Below are 26,935 nucleotides of genomic sequence, written 5' to 3'. Positions count from 1 at the left end.
CTACAATTGTGCCAGCTTGCGGCGGACACCACCAACCCCCCGATCCTCGCCCCGCTCCGCCAGGTCACAAACCCCGCCCTCGCTCGAGTTGACTCGGAGCTTGTTGACGTACTTCTTCCAGAACTTGCTCGACATTCTTGGGAGCCATTGCTCGGTCTTCACCTCTTCGGCGTCGACGTCCTCCCCAAAGTCGATCAAGTCCGGTCCGGACTTGAGTCCCGCCCCGCCCTCGGAGTCGCGATGCTCCTTTAAATACTCCTCCGGGGCGGAGAAGAACTCGTCCGAACCAGAAGAACCTGATTCGTCGTCCAGGATGTCCTTGGACTCGCTGGACAGCTGTCCGGCCAGCTTGACAAACAACTCGGCGGTCATCCAGCTGTCATATCCAGCTTCATGATCTCTACCGTACTCAGCGCCGTATTGAACATGGTCCTCGTGTAGTACAATGAGAGGGACATGGATCTTGCGGAAGGGCGCAAGCAGCTCCTTGAGACCGCTGCGTGGATTTTGAGTTCCGGGACTTTGAGTGGCGAGGTATTTGGTATCGATGATAAAGGGGAACAAATCGTTGATATCCTCCTGAAAGTCTTTGACGTTGTTCGGTAGAATGCCAATGAAGGTCTTGTATAGGAAGCCGAGGTCGAAGAATAGGTTGTGCCCAACAATCATGCGCTTCTTGCTCTTGAGATCCTTGATGATCATCTCCAGTTCCTCTTTGACGGTCTTGGCTTCCTTAACTTCCAACTCGTTGATGAACCATTTTACGTCGACCCCAGAGAGGTTGCCACCACACAGTGCTTCGAAGATCCATCTTAAGCCTGGGGGATATTAGCATCAATCATCTTGACAGTATTGCCATAAAAAAAGTACTGACCAGTTTGCTTAGCAATGTTGCCTTTGTAGGTAACGGCTTGTCGGGCTTGGTATGCTTGCTCTTGGATAAGATCAATACGTCTCACTTGCATGAAAGAACCATCCATAAGACCGAATGCTCGAAGTGTAGGGAACTCGCTGCGAATGAATTGATGAACCAATCTGCGTTGTAGGCCAGTCAAGGGTCCTGCTGGATGGGAAACATTGACAAAGTCATCCTTGTGCTACGAAAGAGTATCAGCAAATCATCAAGTCATTTGAGATTGTAATCCTACCTCCGGGTTTTCGAACCAAACGGTAACAGTCTTTCGTGCAGAACGAACGAACTCCAGGTTCATATAGTCACTGGCACCAATCACAAGATCGGGGATATTTGCCTTTCTGCCCTCGCGCTGCTTGTACTCCTCCAAAAGCTCAATCTCCTCGTCACGCGACAAGTATGGAACGCCGGCCGTGAAGACCTTACCGAAATCAAAGCCATTCTTAGCAAGAAACTCAGAGGCGCTGCTAGAGAAAGTGAAGTTGCGGTTGAGTCTCAATGCAGAGTGACCCATTCCAGTTCCATCGGCCTGTAAGGGGCTTATGGTGAAGTTGTAAGGTTTTGCCAGGTAATATTCTATGTGAGGAATATTAGCATTGCATCAAATCAAAAGCTTCCAGTTGATTGCTTACCTTTGTCAACATCCTCTGAAACGCATGTGATTCCCAACTGTAGAACTTGGTAGGTCTCTGCTGCACTCTTCATTTCTTCGTACTGGTTCTGCAAGGTAGGTTTGCCAACATTGAGTGATTGATCACCTGCCGAGCACTTGGGCTTGGTGGTAATGCCACTCATCTCGAGATCGAAGGTTACAATAGTGGCCTCGGATATATCTCTGAGAATACGCAGCAAAGAGCTGCGGAATTCCGCGCCACCCACATCCATTTTGAATAGATCTCTGCGGGTTGAAGTAGGTTGTTTGTTGAGAAAATATGTACAGACTCCGGGGATTCTGCACCTGATGATACTCGTCACTGTATCTTGAATTTGTTTGAAGAGAGGTTGTCGAAAGAGCGCCAACAGATCTGTATGGCGATTGTAGGGACGCTGGAACGTTTGCTACTGCTCGAAGCTGACAGGAACAGATCTTTTGATGACCAGGGTGATCCAATCGGGAAGAAAGTGCTATAGATCCTATCTGTGTATTGGTTGTTTATGGATCGTCGGGTAGGAGCAACTTATGTCACACGTTCGGTTCCCTCGCTTTTTGAAAATAGAATTCGAAGTTGATCAGGATTGAGGAGAGAAGTGTCGTTGATCTTCTTTTGTGTGTAGTAAAGAACTCGGATGCTAGCTACGGTGAAGACAGTGCTGTTGATCCGGTCTGTATGTCCATTGAAAGGTTGTCGATCGTCGGGTAGGAGCAACTTATGTCCCGCGTTCGTTCCCCTCGCTTTTTTGAAAACAGAATTGGAAGTTGATCAAGAATAGAGAGGGAAGTGTCGTTGATCTTTGTTTGTTTGTAGTAGAGGAACTGGCGGTAGAGGGATTGGCAACGCAGACTGTCAACGTGAGATTGTATCGCTCCCCAAAGGTAGAAGCAAGTCAAGGCCCAGGGTTCTGCGACTACAGGAAATAGAATTCGAAGTTGATGGAGACTGAAGAAGGGAGTGACGTTGATCTTCGTTTGTCTGCAACAAGGGACCTGGCGGTAGACAGGATCAACAGCGCAACTGTCAACGCAACACTGAATGATAGGTAGAGGCAGCTTATCTCCAACGTTTCTTCGATTTTTGGAGGCAGAATTCGAAGATGATCTGGATTTAGGAGGGAGCGTCGTTGATCTTCGATTCTTCGTTTGTACGTAGCAAGAGAACCAAGGTTGTACAGGGATCGACGGTGCAAACTGTCAACGAGAGAGTGATGAGACTCTCAAAACCCAAAGAATTCAGAGCAGAGATTAACGTTTATCTGCAGGGAAGGTGGAAAGGAACACTCAGAATCTGTTTTGATTTGGGAGCTGGATAAAGAATTCGTGGAGATGTCGAGGAGTGAACAAAATTCGTTTTAGCTCCGCAGCACGTTGACCACCCCGTCGGCGAGGCGATAGTGACAGTGACTTCAAAGACTGCTGCTCCAAAGGTGATACTGTCCCGGCAGGATTTATTTTCCCTACCTTTGAGGAGATGTCGATATTGCCTCCGCACACTATTCTGAAAGCTTTGTCTACACAAAGTATAATCATGAGAGGCCTGCAATTTGACCGAAAAGCAGTGCCAGAGACAGGGTAATTCAGAGAAGGTAAAACCCGGAGACAATACAATTCAGTAAATCAACAACACCCTGCAGCTCTTGGATATTAAGGCCGTGAAGGAGAAGGTTGTAGCGGTTCTCTGATACAAAGTCGTAGGATTGAGAGAGCCTCAACCAGTTTGAGAGAACCAGTCCATGTAGATGACCACCTGGATGCGTTACATGTGAGCTAAAATTTCCATTCGTCCTTCCAACCAGTAGTACTGGAGACGCTCAAAACAGCAAAAGACTATTACAGAGACCAGAAAGACAATAGAGGGAGCACTTCGGCGGCACCAATTTGTGGAACCTGAGGAGTGTCTAGACGATTTGCTCGACAAACTGATGAGGGGCCGGCTTATATCAACATGTGTCGTTGATTGCATCTAATTTGTAGAAGATGTTTCCCGTTGTGGCGTTTGATGTGTCTTTCCATGATTGCTTGATCTATGTGAGGTGTTCTTGTTTGCCCAGCCTTGTCGGCCTTGCTATTCTGAGTTTACACTAGGATAAAGTTATGCAAGACATAAAAGAACGCTAATGACGAATATACTCTACCAATCACAACAGAGGGGGTAAGGCCGAGGCACATTCGCTGCCGACATTCAGAAGCAAGACACAAAGATCACGAACTTCATTCCAGTCCCCGGACTCGTCTCTCCTTCTCACCTCAACACCGTAATCCGCGTCTTCGAAGTCATAGAACACAATGACTTCCGTCGGATCCATCGCGACGACCCTCAGTCCCACGAGGGAAACCCTCTCGTCATCACAATTGCTGTCCTCCTCAATCTCATCGCTGAGCTCCGCATCCTCGCGCCAGACCTCGTCGCAGATTACCAAGATATATAGACAAGCATCTACACTCTTCCTGACACGTCGATTACCTGAATCTCTCTCGACAATCCTTCCTGTAATCACGCCGCCGCCTGTAGACGATACCAATGCAGATCCCGAGCCATCACCCATCTCTAAGGCTGGGAAAACTACGAGGGTAAAGGTCTGGAGTTTATACCTTACGATACTGAACGCGGTATTAGAACTAGACCCAGACGAGGGCAAGCAGACATTTGGAAGCTCGGAGTGGAGGTCTTTGGTTTCCAAAGTGCGGGACGGGGAGGTTTGGGAAGAGGTGGTGAAGAACGGATATGGAGGGGTGGAGGGAGATGTGGACTCTGATGTTGTCATAAACCTGTAGGAAAACCTTTTCAATCCATATCTACAAGTGCTGACATTTCGCAGGGCGACACTTCTCTTAACACATGCTCGAACCCAGAAAGTGAACCAGCAAAGACTCGAGAACTACCTTGCATCTTCCACCACACCGAATCTCGATATTTCCTCTCGTCTCCAATCACCAAATCCACCCCGGAATAGGAATCTCAGTCCAGCAAAAGGCAGTGGGACGGATACACCCCGAGATCTCAATGCACGCGTCAAGATTTTGGAGCTATACACACTTCACGTTCTGCTGCGGAACAATGAATGGGACTATGCTCGAGAATTTATTTCTATATCATCTGTCTTGGACGAAGAACGAAGAGAAGCCTTCCTGCAAGCACTCGAGAGCTTGCAGGAAGAGCAGAAGGAATCCGAAAGAATAGAGAAAGAGCAACAACGATACCAAGAAGAGCAGCTGAAGCGAGATATGGAAGAAGCCCGGCGGCGAAGGATAGAGAACGAAGAGCGAGAACGAAAACGAGAAGAAGAGGAGAGACTAAAAAGAGACAAAGCTCGAGGAGGTAGCGAGGTGGATTATGGGGTCGAAGACACACCCGCTCGACCTGGGAGCAGCAGATCAAAATCCTCAGTGAAAGCCGGATCAACGAAAGGGTCGTCGCACAAGAAATCGACTTCCAATTCCTCACTAACGGCAAGAAGTGCTCCTCCAGCGAAGAAAGTTCCCCCAACATTAACCACGAGAGCCGGGAACATAATTTCGAATGTGATGAAATTGGTTGAAGAGATGACTAAGAATTTCAAGACGAAACCTATGTTCTTGCTACAATTTCTGGCGTTTATCATTGGGTTATTGGCTATACTTAGTAGGAGAGATGTGAAAGAGAGGATCAAAAGAATAATGGGAGGCGCCTGGGCAAAGGTCAGGCAGACAGCTGGAATGGGTGTTAAAGTTAGCTATATCTAATGATCAAGAGGCAATCGGCGCTGGCGTGTATACTATAATCTTGTAAATCAAGACATGGAGTTGGGATAGTTGGTTCGAAAAGCTAGGATCTTTTCCGAGAATGAGAAATGGAACTCTTCAGATTGAACTATTGTCTTTATGCCTTAGAGTGATCAGATGCAAATGGAGATATACCACACACGCTAGAAGTGAACTTTGGATGGAACGGATAGGGATTTCTCGGCGGTGGAAACTTTGCTATACGATGCATACATATTTTTTGGCGCGAGCGAGGATGAAAAAATACATGATTTGATACCAAACAGCAATATGATACATACGACCCCTCTCTGGTCCCCTCACAAGTACTTCTTAGGACTGTTCGCCTTCCTCCGCTTATAGAGCAAATAAGCCCCAATAAGCAGCACCTGACTCCCCAACACCACCCACACAAACTTGCCCACCCCCGTTCCCATACCCTCCAACGTCCCCGCAAGCACACTATGGGTGTTTCTAACCTCTCCTCTCAGGCCAGCCACATGTTTGTCGAGGGCATTATGCAAATCACTCTTCGTTTGTCGGACATCTGAGTGGATGGTATCTAGTTTGTCGCTCAGACCTCTCAGTTTATCAATCGCTGCTTCAATGCGAGAAATTCGCGAGTTCAGATCGTCGTACCGCGAATTCGCTTGTTGGGAGTACATGGATTGATCGCGGGATAGGGCGCCAATGTGCTTGTTCATGCTTTGGAGGCGGTTGTGCAGGTCTGCGAATTGTTCCGCCGAGCTGTGAAACTTGGATGCTGGTTCCTCTGGTGGGTCTTTGAATGAGGGGATATCTCCTCCTTGATTTTGGTTTTGGTTCTGGTTATCTTGAACTTGGTTGGTCTGCTGGTCCCAAGCTTTATTTGCATCAGCATTCTCTGGAATTTGGCCGAGCTTTGACTGATCAACGTAGTCTGGAGTGTGTGTTTCAGTTGTGGTGACGAATTTGAACATCTCGAAGGAATCGGGGTTCTCTGCGCTGGCGGCTGTGATGCCAAAGTTGTAGCCAAGTGGGAGCTTTATTCTCGTGGACTCGAAACAGTTGATGCCGTCGACTTGGACTCGGAGACCTTCGTCCGAGTGGCGGACCGCGATTCGAGAGGGTCGTCCCAGATTGCGGTATGAGTATTCGCAGTGGCCGAATGCGAGACTATCTACGCTGTGGTGGGATTGGTAGTCATTCGAGCCGTCGTTGAGGAAGCCTCTTATGAAACCACCCTGTTCTCAAGGTCAGTAACTGAATGTAAGTCTGGGAATTCGAGCTCGTACTGAACCTGCATATTGATCTATCGATAAGACCAATCCATCAAATCGTCCCACTGTATAAATGCTGCTCGTTCCAATCTCGTTCTGTCCATTCTTCGCATACCATATCTGCAGATTCCCTCCTCCCCTTTCAGGACCTGTAGCTCTGAAGTCGATATCTGCTGTCCAACTCGAATGCTCCACGACTTTCTCAGACCATATTGCCCCGCGTTGGTTCCCAGGAGCAGGTGGGGTAAGGACAACCTTGTTCGAGAGGATCTCTGGAGGATCTGGCTTCCCAAGTAAATGCCAGTTGGGAATGGCTCGAAGATTAGGAGATATCCTAAGAAAGTTAGTGAAGGAAAGACGAAACAGAGAAGAGAGACATACTTATCGTTGGTATGGCCAAAGCTCAAGTCATTTTGGAGATATGAAGCTTGCGCATAAGCAAAGAAGATAGCAGAGGCAAGAGAAGATAGAGGCGCCTTGCAGAAAACCATCTTCAACAAGCTTGAGCCGAGCTCCAATTGACTATTACCTCGTGCCAGCAGAGTTCATAGATGGGGATTCAGAAGGGTGAATTTAGGCTGGGTATTTCAACTATCTGTGTCTCCCCGGCTTCTCTTGAGGACAGCTTGCAATGACCCGCGCACGATATCACGAATGCAATATATGCCAATCGCAAAGAGTATCACGTTCCGAATTGGCTTTCCTAAACTGGTAATAGACGGACCAAACTCCAAGACGAATTTGTGTGTAACAAAATGCTTGACTACGATCTCTGAAGGGACAAATGCTGCGTCCATAGTAAATACCAACAACAATTGAAGCTGGAGCTGCTGTCCAATGATGGTCGAGGAATGTTCCCCTGTCCTAGCGTGAGCGGCGAAGGCGGTGGCAGAATATTTGGGTGGAGACAATCATTCGCGCTCCACTAAGTTGAGTTCACAACACAATACAATTCGGACTGGAAATGTCTCGATGGCTGACTTGTATCCTTCGATAGCACAATGTGCGGTTGTAGCCACCGCTTTCAAAGTGCTATTGTTTCCCGCATAGTATGTCCTATTCCTTACAAGATCGAGCTTCGCTGACCACGACAGCAAATCAACCGATTTCGAGGTCCATAGGAATTGGCTTGCTATCACGAACAGCCTCCCAATCCAGGAATGGTACTATGAGAAGACTTCAGAATGGACACTCGATTACCCTCCGTTCTTCGCATACTTCGAATGGATTCTGTCTCAGTTTGCGAAGCTGGCAGATCCCAGGATGTTGAGAGTGTATGAGTTGGAATTCGACAGTTGGCAGACTGTATACTTCCAAAGAGCAAGTGTCATTGCTACTGAGCTGGTCCTGGTCTATGCGCTTCATCTGTAAGCATTGAATATATAGTTCAGGAGAAATGCTGACACCTGCAGCTATGTCCAATCTGCCCCATCAGCATTGAAGCGTCCTTCCCATGCGGCTGCCCTTTCGATCCTCCTCTCGCCGGGACTCTTGATCATTGACCATATCCACTTTCAATACAATGGTTTCCTATATGGTCTGCTGATATTGTCACTGGTACTGGCGAGAAAGAAGTCGACCACACTGGCTAGTGGGCTCCTTTTCGCAGCTCTTCTCTGCCTGAAGCACATCTACCTTTATCTTGCACCAGCATACCTTGTCTATCTATTGCGAGCATACTGTCTAGGCCCAAAGTCAATCTTCCATATCAAGTTTTTCAACGCATTGAAGCTAGGTACTGGAGTGATTGCTGTGTTTGCAGCTGCATTTGGACCTTTCGCGATCTGGGGCCAAATTCCACAACTACTTAGTAGACTGTTTCCTTTTTCGAGAGGCTTATGTCATGCATATTGGGCGCCGAACGTGTGGGCGATGTACTCGTTTACTGATAGGGTCATGATCTATGGTGAGGAAATCTGATTGATTCTGGAATATTTCTAGCTAACACACCCTCAGTTGCCCCTCGTTTGGGTCTCCCAGTCAATCAAGAAGCAATCAACAGCGTAACACGAGGCCTAGTTGGAGATACATCGTTTGCTGTTCTTCCCGAGATTACGGCCAGCACAACCTTTGCGTTGACTCTGCTTTTCCAATTCATCCCTCTGATCAAGCTGTTCTTCGACCCCACTTGGGATACCTTCATTGGATCCGTCACCCTCTGCGGTTATGCATCATTCCTCTTCGGCTGGCATGTGCATGAGAAAGCAATCTTGCTTGTCATCATCCCATTCTCACTCATTGCCTTGAAGGATCGTCGATACTTGGGAGCCTTCCGCCCTCTTGCTGTAGCGGGACATGTTTCGCTATTCCCATTGCTCTTCACGGCCGCTGAATTTCCGATCAAGACTATCTACACTATCTTTTGGCTCGTGTTCTTCTTGCTGGCATTTGATCGGCTCGCTCCAGCCAGTAACAAGCCTCGAGTATTCTTACTGGACAGATTCAGCTTGTGGTACATCGCTGTCAGCATTCCATTGATTGTCTACTGCAGCTTGTTGCATGGCATGATCTGGGGCAAGAGACTTGAGTTCTTGCCATTGATGTTTATGAGCAGTTACTCTGCTGTTGGTGTGGTAGGGAGCTGGGTGGGATTTCTAGTCGTGTTTTTCACAAGCTAAACTGTGGGCTTGTATATATGGTTGACAAAAGACATAGTCGAGAATGATACCCTTCACTTGTTTTCAAATCAATCCTCTGCCCAGATTCGGTAGACTCGCTGCTTTGGATTTGTGCTTGCCTCCTCGAAGCCAATTCGTGGAAGCAAGTGCTGCTAATTCGTCGTTCGATGTTTCTTGTTCAGCTTCCATTTGCCCAGAACCAAGAAGTTTTCGGCGATCCTTCAGCTAAATGTTTCGAGATGATTACTCCGTTCAAGGTGCTTTCCTGTTTTCAGTAAGCACGGATACCTCAACACCTCATATTGTAACTTACATTTTCAAGGCCGCAATCTTGAAAGGTAAAGTCTACAATCCGTTAGTAAGACATCTGACAAGAATTCTCCAGACTTGCCATTATCCAGCATGCTCCCTCTATGCGACAGCAGTTGCTGACAGATCGGTACTCCAATCTTTTCTCTCAACGCCTTCTTCAAATCCCCCAATGTCGTACCCTTCGGTGCCAAAACTTCAATCTCGCTCCCCTGCAACTTCGTCGCAAACCCACTGTCCTGAAATCTAACGAAAACAGTAATACAATCATCATCGAACCCGTCATCCTTCCTCAAATCCAACTTCGCCCCGTCCTTCTCCTTTCCTCTCTCCATCTGATAAAATTCATCCTTCGGATACCTCACTTCCACAAGATCAGACCAATGGACGTGATGATGCCAACTATTCTTCATCTCGTGAATTGCCCAATTCAACCCCATATTCTGCGCCTTCTTCACACTCTCCAAAACCTCTCTCATATCCTCCAATCTACATTCCAACCTCTCCAGTAATCCTTCAAAACTCCCCTCATCCACAATCCCCTTTTTCATTTTCCCAACCATGATATCCAATACATTCAAGTCAACACTCAATCCTCCTATTAGCACACCGACTTCCCTCCTCCTCTCGCCATCTTTCAGCAATAGCTCGCTCTCCCGCCGCAAGTACTCCAGATTCTCGCTCAGATGCTGTAATCTCGTTTCGAGGGTCGAGAGAATGGTGGGGTCATCGAGCGTTTCGACCCGTCGCCAGATGGAGTTGATGAATTTGATGAGGTGGATTATATCTTGCGAGGTCCAGTTTAGTGGCATTTCTCGAGTTCTTGTTTTCGTATGTATACTTAAACTGCTGTACATTTGCCTTGGAGAATTTTTGGGGAAAGAGAGTGTCATATTGGGGTTCCTGGTGGGGTGATTCTTGATGGGTGGATGGTGTGATGCTTCGGTCTCGTGATCGTCACACGACCCCTGATGTGTTTCTATTTCGGAACTTACTTGGCTTGGAGAAATTAGTGACAAGCGGTTTCCCTGATGAACTAAATGACACTAGATACCTTGAAGGATCTGGAAGGTTTGAGACTGTATGACAAGATCATGACCAATACGAATAACTCGAGGGCCTTCATGTATCGTACAGGCTGATTGGAGGGTTCCGGAGCAATATCAAATCTTATAGACTGGACTTCTTTTTAATCAACGGTCCATTTTCGTCTCAGTCCCTACCACATACCATTAGTATGACTTGTACAAGTTGTCTTTGTTGATGAAATACCTTGCGCTTAAATTTACTGTCAAAGTAAACAAGATCTTTGCGACTCTCGGCCGAACCAAAAAGGACGAGTTCCGCTTCCGCATATAGCTTGCCGAGTTCCTCAAATATCTCCTCATTACCTTCCTCATCATCCACTGGACGAATGACATCTGCACTCTCAGAGTGATCTTCCTCTGGAACTGTGGCACGATTTGTTATCATCGTGCATCCATTCAAGACATCCTCTGTAAAGAATGTATACAACTCATCATTCCCAGCGCCTGTGACAAGTTTAGTTTCGTTTAGTATATGCAGAACAGTGGGATTTTGCTGATCATATTTCAATCTGAATAGCTCGATATGCAACTCCTCAAAGAAATGACCAGCAGGGAGATCACTATTTCCGCCATACGTCGTAGTCTTGAACATCTTCCTCGATTTCACCCCTCTCTTGTCGTAAAACATGCCTATCCTTTTGGTCATATCAATGGTTTCAGGGTGGTAGAACAGTGCCAGCGCGGTGCAGATGATTTTGGTCGGATCTATACCAGAACGGTCTTCTGGAACACCTTTAATACCGAGCTGAGTTCGCAGGTCTTCGTCCATGAACGGTAGAAAATGAATCCACGAGTATATCTGTGCCATTTGTAAACGTGACAAAGCGTCCGTGTTGATCTGTGGCCGTAAGATCTCAATGGCTCTTTGGACATAGTTCCACCCAATTTCGGAACTCCCTGCATAGATGGCACATATACCAGCCATCCAACATGCAGTTCCTTCGTTGAAAGCAGGGGCGAGAGCTTTGTCGTTGTGTATTTGACTCGAAAGAGATACCAACTCCTCATAATGTTCTTGAGCATCTGCCCATCGGCCGGCATCTTCACACTCTTGAGCAAGAGTCATATGAGACCACTTCAACCCTAGAAAGTCGTCGGTTTCGTGGAAAGTTTGAATGTCATTTAAGATCTGTGCACGGATGGATCCCCGGAGCAGTCTTTCGTCGGGTGTTGTCTCTAAATAGTTGAGTCTGTTCTCCATCGCGAACATGTTCGTCGAAACGTCCCGCAGTTCCTGTGGTGAGTGTCGATATTGATTACGAGCCTTTATAACCTTTAGAATATGAGCAACGTCTATGCCAGAGTTCCCGTCAGGCTGTTCTAAAACTTTATCGATGCGTCTTTCAGCCTGTTCCATTGCATTGACATTATCAGAAGCCAACTGGCCCTGTTGAAGTGAGACGGCGAGGTCGTAATAAATCTCTGTCAGCGTCTCCGTTGGTGTTTGGCTGTCCTTTGAACCTGATCTGCTCTTATATGTTCTCGCTTTTTCCAGATATATCTGTGCTTCTCTAGGTTTTGCCACCATGAGGTAGGCAAATCCAATGAAGCAGAAGAGTCGCATTGAAACCTTATGTTCGGCGATGAGATGTGGATATGTGTCGAACACTTTCGAGTACGGCTGCCAGTAACGCAACGATCGCTCGATATGAGGCTGAAGATCCGTCTCACTGGTAGATAGCGCAGCGTAAGCCAGAATTGGAGTCGTTGCAAAGGATATCCTTATGGCTGCGATGTCGCAGATGCAAGTATGCCCCATGGCATGCAGTAACAGGGCCGAGATCTTTTTTCTTCTCTCTGGTCGATATTTTTCAAGATACACCTTTATCTTATATCGCCAGAGGGACTTATCAGAGAGTGTCAAAACTTTGTTGTATGTACTCACAACCAGCATGAAGTGAACGCGCTGAACCTCTCCACGAGAGAATGAATAAACCAGAAGCAAACGCGACAGTAGCGCAAAGATGGCTTCGTTTTTCAAAGGTCTGAGTTCTCGTTCAGAAAGTACGATATTGACAGCCGCGAATGCGTTGAGGAATTCAGTCTCGATTTGACGCTCATATGCTACCTCGTCATCATCAGGTATTGAACCTTCAAAGACTAGAGATCTCATTATGTAGAAGCGAGAGAAAGCTTTCTTAAGATCATTCTTGAATCTCTGGGAAACCTGATAGAGATTCAGCTGCAACAGAATCGTTGCCAGTGGATGAATTGCCCACAGGTTATCGTCTTTGTGTGGAGAAAGGAGTCCACGACGTTCGAGGGATCGTAACTTGTCTTCAAGTATCTCCTCCAATACAGTTCCCGCGTGTTTGGAAGCTCCAAAGAGTTTTCTGTGATTCGACAACTCGTCGATGTACCCTTTCAGATCTTTTGGTATACATTCCATGAAGACCGCAAGGTATACGTATTCAGAAGACGAGAGCCGAATTTTATTGACGGTGCTGTCCATAATTCCCTTAGCAATTAAGAATGTCTCTTTCGAATTGACCAATTCTCCTGTCCAGAGTCTAGTACAAAAGGCCTGGAGAGTAGTAGTACTGCTGAAGCTCTGAAAAAGTTGCATTGCCATGATTATTGCTTGCGGATTGCACTGCAAGCCTTGCAATAACCAATGCAGAAACAATCGCTCTTCAGAACTCTTTGTATAGAGATCATCAGCTTTTAGAGAAGTTTGGAGAGCCAGATCCACTGAAGGATGCAAGATCATGTCCGGCATCGTGTATGTCGGAAATTCTACAACACTTCAGCATATTACTTGATGTGGTGGCAGGATACTTACTCTTCCATTCAGGTCCAAAGGAACGTGCAATCAGAATCAAAAAGGTTGATGTAGCACCGGTTTGGTTGGAAGATTTCCTTTCGTGTGCAAGCTTCAATAAGCTTGTCCTGACTCCATCGGTAGACTCGTCAAGATGGTCACAGACAACTGTTGAACCGTTCGTAAATGAGCGAGCCACGATGGATTCCAATTCCAGGTCAGACAGCCCAACATGTGTACCAGTTGTCATATATTTGTTTGGCCTAGGGCTCGGTGGATTCGTGACCAGGTCGTCCAAGTACACCAAAGGGTTTGGTTGCTTCAAGAAGCCAGTGTCAACCCATCAGTCTATCGAATCCAAGATCAGACTGGTTTTGCCACATCCAAGGCTCCCTTCAAGGAGGAGAACGCCTTTGCTGGCCAAGAGTTGGTTCTCAATGTCCAGCACACTGCTCTCACGGCCAAATAACCTCCGCTCGTCCTCATTCTTCTGACCCTCAGTAAAAGTCATGATTTCTGAAAGATTCAGATCATCGATGTATGCGATGGTCGTCTTATTGTCGTTTCTGACATCCTGCGAGCGGTCCTGCAGTCTGTACAACACTGGCACCAACCAATCTTCAACATCTACACGATATTGGAATCGTGCTTCTCTTTGTTGTTTAGATCTTAAGGCTCGTCTGGCTCCATTTGCAGATGCTTCCATCGAATGTCCTTCGACCAAGAAAGCCCGGTAGAATGCTAGCATGAAGATGGTGGCGGCATTGATATGAAGTTGGTATGACATACCGAGCACCGAGCTGATGCCAGACTGTAGAAGAGTGATAGCTAGATTTGCGGTGACTCGAGTAGTCGCGTTTGCTGAATTGCACGAGTTCAAAATGACTGTATCCACTCCTGCGGCTCTTAGCTCATGAGCGACATCCGTGGCGTCCACTGGGTTGTACATGGTGCGATCTATATCCGACATGAAAAGTAGAGTCGCTCTAAAGAACCTCATATCAGTACAATAGCTGAAGATGTTGTACAAGCCTACTCACTTGTCGTCTTTTATCTGGCCATGTACATCGAAATGTACAATGTCGTAACGATCTCTCCCATTATTCAAAGCCTCTTTCAACGCCGTAAATGTACCTGGTCGAACGATGTCTATATTCACATGCTTAGGCTGATCTATATTGGACTTTGACATGCTCGCGATCGAATCGAGCACTGGTTTCAAAACCAACCTGGTGCTTATGAAATCCTCAGGATTTGAAGGATCCACAATACGAGAAGTGACGAAGAGAAGCCGCCTGGTCTCATTGGCCTGTTTCCATGCCTCTCGACCAGATAATTCATTTGCCGAAACTGGAGTGCTGACTCTTGTTACACAAAATTTGACCGGGAGTGATGGATGCTCGAGAGCTTCCCAGTGTAGTTTGTGTATGGAAAGATCATCCTCTGTTCCCTGCACATGAAGATCCAATGGTTCCTTGGTGTTTTGCAAGCCCCATAATTCTACGATACTCTGAAGCTGCTCAAAAAGATCGTGGGCATATTGCTTTATACTTGCGGCAACTCCACTCGCTTTGCTGCCTGCAAAAGGATCTTTGGTAGCATACTTTTCAAGATACCACCTCAGTCTTCCCTCTTGGTTGTTGGTGAATGGAGAGCGAAAAGTGACTGGCGTATCAGAATCTTTGTGTTCTGCTCTACATACCCACTTGTTTGGTGTGGCTTTGATGCAAGTGAGTTTGATTCGATTGTTCATGACGCCTCTCGAGCTTTGCTGTAGGCTATCGGCCATCCAGACATTACAGCATGACGTCCAATTGATTCTCTGCAAGTATCTCGCCTCAGATCTGGGTATATTTGTCGACGCGACGTAAAGCGAAATGGACTAGTTGAAAAAATGGACCGATAAATGAAGATGGTGCTGTGCGCTTTTTGGCGAGCTTGTCTGCTGGTCATCGCCAGTCTAGACTCGTTACGCCATGGATAATTCTAACAAATAAAATGCGACAATCCGGGCATCCGTACGCCACATTTCCTCAGTGATGTCCAATCTAACCCCTTTTAGCTGGGATCGGCAAAATCAGCTGCGGTCCAGCTGCGGATTAGGCTTTGTGGATGCCATCATAGCGCGCTCCCGTCCAGTTCGTAGCTGTCTCATCGCAGAGTCAAGAGTTGTCCTTGGCGGGTGGTGAGATCTATACCTCTACCCTCCTTAGAGATGGCTCCTAGATCTTTCGCAGTCTTTGATGAGGAGAAATCCGCGAGATCTGTGATACCTCTGCTGGGACACATCGTTGCAAATCCCCGTCGGCCTCTGGATAGCTACTTTCCGCGTCGAATCCAGCCAGCGGCAGTACATCAACCAGTTGCAAAGCCTACAGAGACTTCACAAGCGACGTCCGAGGAACTGAACACTTCCGGACTGAAAGATGGACTGAAAGACTCAACGAAAAGCAAACCAAAATCCGAAGAGAAAAAAGCTGCATTCGATTCGAAATCAAGCAGCGACCTTGTTTTCCTCGACGAGTTCGAAGTGGATCAAGTTATCAAGAGCGATAAAATTCGCGCTGAGAATGTTCGTAGAGCTGGTGCTAAAGTTTCTCTCCAGAAACTCTTCGGGATGGAAGTAGATGGCGAAGGCTCAGAGTCTGTACTCTTTGAAAGCAACAAAACCCGCACCTTGGCTCTTGAGCAATTTGAAAACGTCTTTGAGAGCTTCCGAGGACGCTTTGCGACTGAACTCGATGAATACCTGGATAAGAGAGCCGGGGGGAAAGCTTACTTGATGATTACACTGAAAACTGGTGGGAAACTCAAGATCACGCGCAACAACAAAGGGTACATCTTGGGATCAACGCACGGCAAAATCCCCGTGGGAGCTGCTACAGGTGCTGGCGACACACCAGTCGATCCAGAAGCCTCTATACACATCAAGTTGTCCAGAAGTAGCGCTCTCAACAGCACTGGGGTGAATGAAGTTGCCTTTGCCGCAGAATATTGCGAGATAGTACGTGTATCGAAGCTGGATTTCAAACTCCGAGGAGGCGTAAGCAAGAAACGTAATACCACTCTCAAAAACGTCGTCAACTTCAGTGGTAGCGGGTTGGCTTTCGGGCATGAAGATGAAGACGAAGATGACGATGAAGACGAAGAGGCGGTAGAAGACATATATGTTTAATCGCTTGCTGTTTGGTCCACCTTCGATAGAGGTAGATGTACGAGTTTTTCTATTTTCAATGAAGCAGATGTTGCTGCTAGTTTCGTTCGCACTTTTCTGCCTTTTCGCTGCCTGGTACTTCCAGCTGTACGCCATGAAACGACTATAGCTGTTGTCGAGTCGAACTTGAACATTCTTCAAGTGCAAAACTTCTCAAGCTCACAATCATTTCAAAATCAGACTAGCCCCAATAGATAATGCCTTGATCGGAAGGCCGAACATAGCGTAGAAGACACGACCTGAGTAAGAACAGAAAAGAGGGGATATAACATGAGGTAGTTACCAGGAACTCCGTTGATGTACGCCTGTGCCTTTGCCTTTGAGCTGAGTGAAAGAGGATTTGGGTCAAAAAGGACTTGACATCCAGACGTACATGACTGCGTTTCAGGCTATGGGAAGACTTCCCACTTGAGAAAGCTGCATAGAATGAATGACTACGTAACTAGAAGAGGCGTACATAAATATGGAGAAATAAAGGTATCACATAATCGCGCCAGAGTTACTATCGTCACATGCGTTTATCTCTAAGCTATCTATGCACAGTACTCGTATCCGAGGTAACATCATGTAAGACACCCGGCACTGACAGACTCCAATGCTTCCGCACTTCCACACAGTGAGCCACGCAAACGCCATCTGTGCAATATCCACGCCACCATACTCCATGCTGAACTCTACCATATACTCCCAAAACACGAAACTTGTACAATCATATTTGTTGGTTGGAAATCAAAATGCAAGGTTGCCCGCCCATACAGTAAATCCCAGATCTAGAAGTCGTATCTTGAACCTTGTCGGCGGAGCCCCTTCTGCTTCTTGGTTCTTGAATCGCTTCTGGTTTGACGCTCTTCCTCAATGACCGGAGGTGGCGGTGGTGCCTTCTTCGCTGGTTTTCTCGCACGTGGCTGATCGTAATGTAGATGACCCTCTTCTCTAATAGCTTCGGTGTTGTGCCAGGCCAAGCATCGATGCGCAGTGTGGTCGACAGGTTGCTCCTTTCTACGCGTTGACATGCGCTTGGATCCAGATTCGACAGATTTCTCTTCTGTAGGATTGAGGTACTCCTTGCGCTTCACCATGTTCTTGACAATCCGATCGCGGTAGAGCTTCAACTCCTTCTGTAGCTTGATTTCGTTCACACCTCGAGTGTCGAGCCAAGCAATCAAAGCGTCAACAGCCTCTGGATCTTCATAGTATCCCCATTCATGAGCTGTGTATACACTAGTTGGACCTTCCTCGATCTTCTTTCGGTCTGGGACTGTCATGCCAAACTTATGCACGTACTCATTCTGCCACTCTGGCTTCATGTCAATGTAACCTTCACGCTCAAGATCATCAGGTCCTTGGACCCAAAGGCAACCGTTGGCGTAGTATGCCTCGGCAGTCGAGCTCAGAGGCATACCTGCGTAGGGCATGCCATTGCGTTCAAACCAATAATAACGATTCCAGAATCGGTCTTTTCCAAGAACTCGAGTTCGGGGACAGTCGGCTTCGCGAAGGTCGTTGTCAAGAACGGCGATTTCTTCTTCGCAATCTTTGATGGCGTCTTGCTTCTTTTGAATGTCTTTAAGAAGCTTGGTGAACTGCTTTGTCTGCTTGGGAACCTTCGCTTCAGCCTCGGCCTTCTCTCTCTTCTCTTGTTGAGCGTCACGCTTTCGTTTTCTCTCTGCTGCTCGATCAAGACCGCGACGAAGTGAGCGACCTTGGTGAGGATCTTCATCGGTGTCAATGACCTCATCATCGATTGAGTCATGAATTTCTTCTTGGGCCTCTGCCATCACAATGTCATTGACAGCCTTGTGCTCAGCAACTGGAGATGGCGGCATGTTAGCTGGCAGTTGGATTTTTCGCTCTTCATTCAATAAACGAAGTTCCTCAATCCTGTAATCCATATTAGCATGAGCACATACTGAGTCACGTGACAACTCACAAATCTTTGCGCTTTCGTTGCCACTGGATCTTCTCCTTGCGGAAAGTGGTCATCTCCTCGCTGCATTCCTCCATAAAGCCTCGAACAGCTTTGGTCTCTGCCGTGAGCATGCAAACAATCTGTAGAGCTTGAATGCGTAGGTTGACATCAAGTTTGTTGTATTGTTGCTTCGCAGTCTCAGGGGTCGGGTCCATATCAAGAGGTGCAAGCTCCTTCAACAAGACCTCACAGGACTGAAACAATCGAGGGCTCTTGGACAGTTGGTATAATAAGCCAATCATGATGATTTGCCATCCGCCATTCTTGAAGTCGCGCTTCCTCAGACGATCAATCCAACCGGTTTCGACTTGCATCTCAGCAGCTCTGTGAGAGCTCTTTGGCTCTTGAGTCGGTTCACGTGCTGGGGGTGGCTCGACCTTGAGAGCTTCTGCTTCTGCCTTGGCCAGACTGCTTCGAGTTGCTCGTCCCTTGGGTTTCGGCTCAGGTTCCGGTGTAGGGGTTGGTGGAGAGCTGGCTTCAGCACCAGACTCTTCTTCGTTCTCGTCCTCATCCATATCTGGCAGTTGGACCTGGATTTTTCCACCATCTGCTTCAGCACTGACCAAAATCTTCAAAGCGGCGCAGTGAATTTCTACAAACAGTTCACAGTCGACGTCCTCAGATGAGAATTGCATAGCCTCGACGAAGTCGTCAAAGGTAAACGAATCTAGCTTAAAGATCTCGCAATAGACATTCAGAGTGTCCCATGCTTCTAGCAAAGGTCCAATGGACTTCATAAGAATGCCATTTCCTTCGCCTTTAGGTTTGCCGATGTTTGCCGGAGTATCCTGAGAGAAGAACTTGAGCGGTGGGCGCTTCGGACCTTCATGTCGCGGTGGAACTTGCAAGTCCTCAATTGGATACTTGATCGGAGGGGGTGGCGGAGGAGCAGGTGGTAGAGATGCGAGCGGAGTGAATGCAAAGGTAGAATTGTGGAAGTTGGTGTAGTAGGGTCCCACTGGTGGTGGTGGGCCGGCAGCTTGGAAAGTGTGAGAGACGTAGGGTGGAGGAGGATGATAGAATTGAGGAGGAAATTGTTGTGTAGGATGTGTAGGAGCAGGATTCAAGAATGGCTGCTGCTTACTCTTGGCCAGTTGCTGACCCTGCTGCTGCTTGCTCTTGTGGCTCTTTGGCGCAGGCTTCAACTCGGGTAGTCGTGGGCCATTGCCTTGGAAGCTACCAACCATACCCTCATAGTCTGGTTGTCCATTCTTTTGTTGAACTGCCTTTTGCTTTCTCTCAGCAGCCTTGCTTTCGTATCGCAAATGTGGTGGTACGCGAGTGTCAATGTGGTAGACAACTGCAACTTCGGGCTTCACCAACCAAGGTGCACCAGTCCATGCTTCTCGAGTAACGGTCTTCTTGATAAAGGATCTGAGCACCTGCTTTGTGAATATCTTGCGGTCTCGAGTGATGTGTGAGTCGTCCACAACAGCTTCCTCTTCGGGGCGATTATCAAGGCTGACAAAGTATCGGGAGAATGGTGGGTTGACTGAACCATCAGGCATAATCTTCTGACCAAAACGAGACTTGTCTCTGACTGTCCCAGATAGTCTTTCTCCAGTAACTACATGTACTGTCACCGCCTCACCTGGATAGTAGTCGGAGCGGAATTCCTCGAAAATCAGGTCGACTAACGTATCGATTCGAGATATAGTCTGGAATTGGACGCGTCGTAGAATAGGACCCTTCAAGGCTTCCGGAAATGCCTGCTCAACCTCTTGTGCACCAGCAAGCTAAGAGAATATTAGTACGCGCCGCGCAACATCCCACTTCCAGAAAACGTCCTACCTCACTCGAGAGTGCATCAAAGAACGTCAAACCAGAATGACCAGTGATTTGGCAGATAAATCTTCGCTGTGAGGAAGTTAGTACGGCTCTGCGACGCGTTTTGGACGCCAAGATACTTACTTGCTTGTAGAAGTCCATCCTAAGAAAAAGTGTTAGTAGATGCGCCAATAGTGATCAAGAAGAACATCTTACCGGGCCAAGAATTGCTCGTAATCGGCAAATATCTCATTTGTTTGGGGAATAACCCAGACCTATGCTAACTATCAAAACCCATCGCGCCATGTATTGTCCCAGGTTTGCAGAGCCTCACCTCAGTCTCGTCATTGTCAATGGCAGGTGGGGATAGGTATCGGACTGGTTTCCTCTTGAAGAGAACCTGGAGATGTTAGCAGATGTATATTGGAAAGGGAGAGAGGAGACTAGTTACCATCTCGACGGATTGTTGTGCTCAAAGCACTCTGACTGTGTCGAAAGGAACCTAGGGTAAGATGGAATGTCAGAGTCGATATGCCCCTCACTAAGTGTTCTAGGTTGCTTCGCAGATGGTTTGCAGGTGGTGAGGATGGTTGTTGTTGGTGTGGGATTGATTTGTTGGAGATAGGCAGCTGCAAGGGAGTGCCCAGGCTCGATTGCGTATGCGGCAGGGTGTGAATCAATATGGAGACTTACAGATATCCCGTCTCGACGCGTCCAAAGTCCTCGAGACGTGTCGGAGCAGTCGCAGACAATGCCACGATTGATTTCGTGGAATTGTTTGGTGGTGGTGGGATTGTTGAAGACGACGCGTTGGTGGTGGGAGCAGAAAGAAAGGTTTTGAGGAAGAAGACTGCTGTTCGGGGGAGAAAGTAGTCCCACCCCTGCTCGTTCCGATTTAGCGCATCCGAGAGAGGCGGGACTCATCCACCCACATACCATGAACCTTCGACGGACCGCGACAGGAACAAGAAATATGTTTTGAGCCACTTTCTTGCACTCGACGGACAGCTCTCGCCGAGCTCTCTCTAACAAGTACTCATATATGTATGTTCACAGGGCATGTCAATGTTTACGGTGCGATATAGAATTTTACGAAGAATAGGAAGAATCTTAGCCGCGTTTGAGAGCGTTCTCCTCGATTGCTTCGTAAGGGGTAACGAGCGGGATGCAAGTGATTTAGACATCAGACATGATACGGCTTTTCAAAGGGTCTCCAAGTCGTCTTAAAAGGCTAACAATACGATGGAATGCCGTGGTTGTTGGATTGTGGGGGTGGCCTTTGTCTTTGTTGACGTCGTAAGGGGTCCTCAAGATTCAGGGGGACGGCTCTGTGAAGGGAGAACCGGACCGGTGCATTTGGGACGGGTTGCGCATATCGCTCTCGCTATATGTAAAGTATTTGCTGGAGTGGAAGATGTTCTGTTGACTTGCCACTCAATGCTAGAAATGCTGTCAGTTCGCGGGCGGGCATGAACTTGCAGCCCTGCCACGTCTGGCCGAGAGCAATCACGTGGGCGCTAACTTTAAATTTCCGCCTCTGGTGCTGCTCGCTTAGAAACGTCAGGTCTCCAAACCAATCCACCTTTTGGTGTTTGTGGGAAACACACCGCATGTTCCCATCATCGACGTCTGCTTGTGCGCGAATGCTCCATTAATTCCGTGAGGTTGGTATAAGGTGTCAATACGTTTGAAACTCGCATTCCATAAAGTTTCTTTGCTCAGCGGCTCTTTCCGGGGTGAATAAGCTTCACAGAACTGCCGTTCTTCCCGCACAGCCTCTGAAATTGGTTCCGGTTGCTTGCGAATCTGTTTTCTATGGCGAAACCAGACCCGCCAGTTGCAGTCTGAAGGTGCACTGGCCCGAAAAAGTCAAAAATTTATTTTTGCTCACTTGCGACTAAGTGATAACTTTGGATAACTCTGTAAGTGGCACCTACTGCCTAGTCACTTACCTGTATTGTATTGTATTGTATTGTATTGTTTCGTTCAGATCTTACATAATCCCAAAATCATCTTGATGCAATTTTGCTTCCTTTGAATAGCAGTTCGGTTCAACCAAAGAATAGATACTGTTTGTCAAATTAAGACTTGATTCAAGACTTCGGCTCAGTGGGACGTTTTCTTTGCCTGCGCATCGCGAAGTTGAATACTAGTTGAACGAGATTGCCAAGAACATATGCAGAGCTTTTCATTACATGATGTATCAACATCGCATATTTTATTTTGAATTATTGCATTGATCTTGAAAGATACAGTAGTGCCATTTGTACTCATGCAACAACAACAATAGCAGATTTAGTCGACTTCATGCTGTGCAAGAGTCCACCCAAGATGAATCTAGCAACCTACCAACCTTTAAGCTATTTCAAGTAGAGTAGTTTTCTCTTGGAGCTCTCCCGCTTGCCTAAACGGACCTGAGCTACCTGGAAAGTTCGGTTCTATATAGGATATTGTCTCGGGTTGTTATTATTCCACCGTATCACTGCTTGATACTGTCCAAGCAGCACGCTTTTATTCTTCTTGGCATTATACTGAGAGTAATTCAGATTCAAACTGTGTTGACCTCGATGCTGCGCCGACCTCGCAGCGATATTTGAGATTATGCAAAGGTAGCACGAATATCACGTGATAATCAATCTTCATCTCATCTCACAACTGGGTCCAATCTGCAAGGCATAGATGGCTTCTCGACTCCCAAAGCTCCCAAATAAGTTCTACTGCACTAGTGTTCTGTTGTCGGGTAGGGAATCTCAAGCTGGGTAACACTTGTTCTCTTATGACGCCAGCAAGCCAAGAGCTACATCCCTATGTAATCGTCAGGACCAAGCGAAATGCTTCCCTATCGAGCAATTACATAGTGTGACTGAGAGTCCTTGAATATCCTGACTGTATGATTTGGATTTTTTAAGCCCCACGAACTTCAAGAACACCAACAGGATTCAACGTCTTCTCCGGTCGGTGTGGCTTGCAGTTTCGTTGCAGTTCCTCGCGCTCATCATAAAGTGGCCAATATAATTCGCAATATTATCACCAGCATAGACAACAACACCAGGGAGACGATTCACTCAGTCAGAACGCCTTTCTTCTCTCAGAAGCATCACTTAAGCTTCAGGCCAGGCAAGTGCTGAGACAGTAGCAGAAAACTTTCGAATGGGATCATTGGCAATTCACTTGAGTGATCGCTTTCTTTTCTCACGAAGGGCATACCTAGGCTTCAGCGGTTCTGTGATCGATCACATCGGGGGAAAAGAACTTAGCAGATAGTACCTAGGTATTTGTCTTTCTGGCTTGCACGTGACTCCACAGATCACACTTGACGAACCTTGCAAAATCAGCGGACGCAGAGGAGAGAACAATCCTATAAGGTGAAAAAGGAAGCATATATCCAAGTCTCGTATGGGAAACTTAGTTCTATCGAAACGGAAAACAATCTTGCTGGCTGATCCGCGTGCTATTGGGCCAAAAAATACGATACTTATTGAGCCAACGATACGAGACGAGACGATACAACGGCAGAGCCGATAATGTCGGAAATGATCCAGTCGTAGACACAAAGAAGCTTTTCGAACTATCGCTATCACTATCATATCCACATGTCCCGAGTCCAACATTGCTCGTCAGCCCTAGGTAGGCCCTGTGCCTGTGCCGTTCGCGCCACAGCAATGCAGGTCGTAAGCCAGTGCTGACAAGAACTTTCTTCAGTGAGTTATCGTGGAACAACCATTCGAATGTCGAATATCCAACATGTTCAGCCGAAAACTCTCGCTCTCGCCATGCTCCAATATGGGAAGGGACGTTGCGCGTACTCAGCCATCACAAATACATAGGCTACAACTGTCCAATGGCATCTGCAATTTATAATACAGTTAGCCCAAAAGGTGTTTCCCATACGAAGATGCTTGTACCAAGATACTTCTCACTGCAACAATTCCCTGAGTCTGTGCAATCATTGGTACATCCAGCGGAAAGAAGATTCTACGCCTCAGCCAACAGCCATCCTATCACGGAAGCACGTCTCCTCTCTACAGAATTGCAACCAGCCCCAATGGCTGGCCCCTCATGATGGCGGATACTCACTATTCCGTTCATCTCATCCTTGAAACACTCTTCCGGTTCCGACCTCGATACCTAGGTACTCAGCCACCGGCACGTGATAGCCCGCATTGAGCATGCCCAGGTCAGACAATCACCAACAATGGCAACTGGCGATACCGAGATACAGATCAAGAACCCTGCAGGGCTGTCATTATCTGCACTCCAGATCTCTCCCGCCCAATGCCACGATGTTTGAGAATTCTCCAAATAACAGAAATGATTGGCTGATGTTGTACGAATGTCGGCCGCAGCTGACCGACAAGACCCTGCATAAGCGCGCGTGTTATTTCGTCGCCCATCTATTTCCGCAGCCTGGCCGACCGTCCAGCCTCGCTTGTTTCAGCATTTTTATTCATAGATTTTCACTGCATTCGTCGTGCCTTTCACCACGTTGCAACCACGTTGGTTTGCTGTCAAGTGCAGCGGATCGCAGCGATAGAACCTTTACCTTTAGCTTCTAGAATATTTGCGGCGCCTATATTGGTAAGGCTTGCCAATAACATCATTTTTAGCTCTCACTGTGCCAGCGTCTGTGCGTGTGATTGATCCTCGTCGACTACTTCTCCCTAGGGAGCTGACCCTCTGCCGCCTCCGGCAGGACATTTTCCGTCCTAACGTCTCCAGGATAGCAGCAGGCAGTGCAAGTTCGGGCAAGCGCCATGACCACTTTACCACTGTCCGCATCCAGATATTTTGATGTGTCGACAATTTTAATATTACTGGCCGAAGGGTTGCTGGTGCTACTGGGTATAAAGAGCTTTGCTTCGTCCCATATTCTTCTCATATCTTCTCAGCATATCAGCCCTAATACAATCATCTTGTCTTTTGAGCCTCATTTCTTAGCCACACTCTCTACGGTACCTTGTTTATCCTCGAATACCCAATCAGCATCATGCGTTTCTCAACAGCCAGCGTCATTGGCGCGGCAGCTACTGCCAGCGCCCAAACCATCCAAGTTTCCGTTGGTGAAAACGGTCTCACTTTCACACCGAACGATATCACAGCTACAGTCGGACAATCAGTGGAATTCTCCTTCTTCCCCAAGGTACGTCAAACGTCATCTCAACCTCATTCCACATCACCTAACACCTCCCTAGAACCACTCCGTAACCCAATCCTCCTTCGCCGAGCCCTGCCACCCCCTCGCAGGCGGTTTCTTCTCCACATTCATGCCCACCACGGCAGAATCAAGCACCACATTCACAATCGTCGTCAACGATACAAAGCCAATCTGGATCTACTGCGGTCAAACAACCGGCAACCACTGCCAATCCGGCATGGTTGCTGCTATCAACGCACCCACCACCGGCAACACCCTCACAGCCTTCGCGGCCCTAGCCAAGAACGCCACCGCCTCGACCTCACCACCCGGCGGCGTCGCAGGAGGAATCCTCAAAGTAGGTTCAGCAAGCAGCAACTCCTCGAGCAGCGCCAGCGGAGAGAAGACCGTCACTGCGAGCGTGACGACTACTGTTACTGCCCTGGTCACGAGCGGTGGAAGTAGTTATACCACGACGTATGGAACGACTTATGGAACAACCTATACTACACCTGTTGCTGCTGGTGCTACTGGTTCGGGATCGAGCACGTCTTCTGCTGCCAAGTCGACTGGTACTAATGCTGCGAGTCCGTTGGCTGTTAATGGAGGGATTGTTGGGGCTGCGTTGGTGTTTGCTTTGGGGATGCTGTAGAGTAATTGGCAAAAAGAACATTTTGAAACTGGAGAGGTGGAGTTGAGGTTGTATTTATAATTCTTGGTAGGATGTAATTTATTGGAGTTTAGAATTTGTTTCTACGGAGTATAACAAAATTATTTCTATCTACGTCATTTTTCATGGGGTCTGTTCCGGTTTAGCAGCACATTGTGTACTGGTCTTTCAATGCGCGTCTTGATATCGCAGAAATTCGAGGGTTTTAAGCTTCTTTACCTCGAACTCACATTCTAGAGTGCGCCATATGCCTGGGAAGTTTGTACTCTTGCTCGCACTTTTCATTCCCAAAAGTGCGCACTATCGACTCTATTCTGAAAAAAAGCCAACAGCCAAAATTTGTTGAACAAATTTTGTTCAGGATTGTTGATCAGTAAGTAATGTGAAATTTGCTCGCCTGCCCAAGAACTCATCTCATGTGTTGATTGCGATCCCCACAATCCCGCTCGCTTCACAACCGAACCAAAAAATATCAGCAAAAAAAAACCCCCAAAAAATGTTCTTAGTCAAGGTATTCCTCAACTCGCAGATAATGCGGCTTCTGTGGATCGAACACTAATAATAATATTAGTAAGTATTTATTTATCAATAGCTAGGTAAGGTGTTCTTACCAGTGCCTCCAGATTTCAAACTCTGAAGTTCACTTCAGTCTGGCGCTCTCCCAACTATTATTGATCATCAGCAATGATTCGTGATATACGGATTGAGGGTAACGTACGTGAGCTAAAGCCGCTCTTGATTGGTGATTGGTGCAAAATTTATGCTTAACAAAATTTATAAAGCTTCTTCAAATGGTCAGGCGAAAATAGGCTTATTCAGCAAGGACGCCACGTTCAT

The 26,935-nt window shown here is 47.3% G+C and overlaps 9 protein-coding genes across 9 annotated transcripts; 4 read left to right on the top strand and 5 right to left on the bottom strand.

Annotated features, from left to right (window-relative positions):
* LY89DRAFT_581783 (CAF1-domain-containing protein) lies at positions 1 to 1,798 on the bottom strand (the record flags this gene model as incomplete). The annotated part of the gene is made up of 4 exons (XM_018209126.1): positions 1 to 818; positions 875 to 1,097; positions 1,149 to 1,489; positions 1,546 to 1,798. 4 exons carry the CDS (start codon positions 1,796 to 1,798, stop codon positions 1 to 3), a joined length of 1,635 nt encoding a protein of 544 aa, XP_018073912.1.
* A 1,964-nt stretch (positions 1,799 to 3,762) lies between these two features.
* LY89DRAFT_613277 (uncharacterized protein) lies at positions 3,763 to 5,405 on the top strand. The gene is made up of 2 exons (XM_018210659.1): positions 3,763 to 4,339; positions 4,388 to 5,405. The coding sequence occupies exons 1-2, from the start codon at positions 3,855 to 3,857 to the stop codon at positions 5,289 to 5,291; spliced, it is 1,389 nt and encodes a 462-aa protein (XP_018073911.1). The 5' UTR covers positions 3,763 to 3,854; the 3' UTR covers positions 5,292 to 5,405.
* Positions 5,406 to 5,509: 104 nt separating this feature from the next.
* LY89DRAFT_613273 (concanavalin A-like lectin/glucanase) lies at positions 5,510 to 7,389 on the bottom strand. Its single transcript, XM_018210658.1, has 3 exons — positions 6,950 to 7,389; positions 6,584 to 6,902; positions 5,510 to 6,532 (listed from the first exon to the last, which is right to left on the bottom strand). The coding sequence occupies exons 1-3, from the start codon at positions 7,057 to 7,059 to the stop codon at positions 5,630 to 5,632; spliced, it is 1,332 nt and encodes a 443-aa protein (XP_018073910.1). The 5' UTR covers positions 7,060 to 7,389; the 3' UTR covers positions 5,510 to 5,629.
* A 59-nt stretch (positions 7,390 to 7,448) lies between these two features.
* On the top strand, positions 7,449 to 9,449 carry LY89DRAFT_493842 (glycosyltransferase family 57 protein). The gene is made up of 4 exons (XM_018207916.1): positions 7,449 to 7,617; positions 7,663 to 7,935; positions 7,981 to 8,474; positions 8,525 to 9,449. Exons 1-4 carry the CDS (start codon positions 7,541 to 7,543, stop codon positions 9,184 to 9,186), a joined length of 1,506 nt encoding a protein of 501 aa, XP_018073909.1. The 5' UTR covers positions 7,449 to 7,540; the 3' UTR covers positions 9,187 to 9,449.
* LY89DRAFT_493955 (uncharacterized protein) lies at positions 9,206 to 10,547 on the bottom strand. Its single transcript, XM_018207917.1, has 4 exons — positions 10,337 to 10,547; positions 9,578 to 10,282; positions 9,500 to 9,531; positions 9,206 to 9,451 (listed from the first exon to the last, which is right to left on the bottom strand). The coding sequence occupies exons 1-4, from the start codon at positions 10,386 to 10,388 to the stop codon at positions 9,365 to 9,367; spliced, it is 876 nt and encodes a 291-aa protein (XP_018073908.1). The 5' UTR covers positions 10,389 to 10,547; the 3' UTR covers positions 9,206 to 9,364.
* Positions 10,548 to 13,687: 3,140 nt separating this feature from the next.
* Positions 13,688 to 15,097, bottom strand: LY89DRAFT_731947 (uncharacterized protein; the record flags this gene model as incomplete). The annotated part of the gene is made up of 2 exons (XM_018219631.1): positions 13,688 to 14,330; positions 14,385 to 15,097. 2 exons carry the CDS (start codon positions 15,095 to 15,097, stop codon positions 13,688 to 13,690), a joined length of 1,356 nt encoding a protein of 451 aa, XP_018073907.1.
* A 399-nt stretch (positions 15,098 to 15,496) lies between these two features.
* LY89DRAFT_683375 (uncharacterized protein) lies at positions 15,497 to 16,996 on the top strand. Its single transcript, XM_018214693.1, has one exon. The coding sequence runs from the start codon at positions 15,560 to 15,562 to the stop codon at positions 16,517 to 16,519; it is 960 nt and encodes a 319-aa protein (XP_018073906.1). The 5' UTR covers positions 15,497 to 15,559; the 3' UTR covers positions 16,520 to 16,996.
* Positions 16,997 to 17,060: 64 nt separating this feature from the next.
* On the bottom strand, positions 17,061 to 21,118 carry LY89DRAFT_683374 (uncharacterized protein). The gene is made up of 8 exons (XM_018214692.1): positions 20,988 to 21,118; positions 20,746 to 20,796; positions 20,629 to 20,694; positions 20,511 to 20,569; positions 20,439 to 20,457; positions 20,319 to 20,384; positions 18,489 to 20,263; positions 17,061 to 18,439 (listed from the first exon to the last, which is right to left on the bottom strand). Exons 2-8 carry the CDS (start codon positions 20,746 to 20,748, stop codon positions 17,329 to 17,331), a joined length of 3,099 nt encoding a protein of 1,032 aa, XP_018073905.1. The 5' UTR covers positions 20,749 to 20,796; positions 20,988 to 21,118; the 3' UTR covers positions 17,061 to 17,328.
* Positions 21,119 to 24,999: 3,881 nt separating this feature from the next.
* On the top strand, positions 25,000 to 26,239 carry LY89DRAFT_642665 (Cupredoxin). Its single transcript, XM_018211764.1, has 2 exons — positions 25,000 to 25,434; positions 25,487 to 26,239. Exons 1-2 carry the CDS (start codon positions 25,282 to 25,284, stop codon positions 26,078 to 26,080), a joined length of 747 nt encoding a protein of 248 aa, XP_018073904.1. The 5' UTR covers positions 25,000 to 25,281; the 3' UTR covers positions 26,081 to 26,239.
* Positions 26,240 to 26,935: the final 696 nt, after the last annotated feature.

This window comes from Mollisia scopiformis (assembly GCF_001500285.1).
Source record: "Mollisia scopiformis unplaced genomic scaffold LY89scaffold_8, whole genome shotgun sequence".
Taxonomy (NCBI): domain Eukaryota; kingdom Fungi; phylum Ascomycota; class Leotiomycetes; order Helotiales; family Mollisiaceae; genus Mollisia; species Mollisia scopiformis.
Note: the sequence above shows the minus strand (reverse complement) of the source record. Positions and strands in the feature narration are given on the sequence as shown.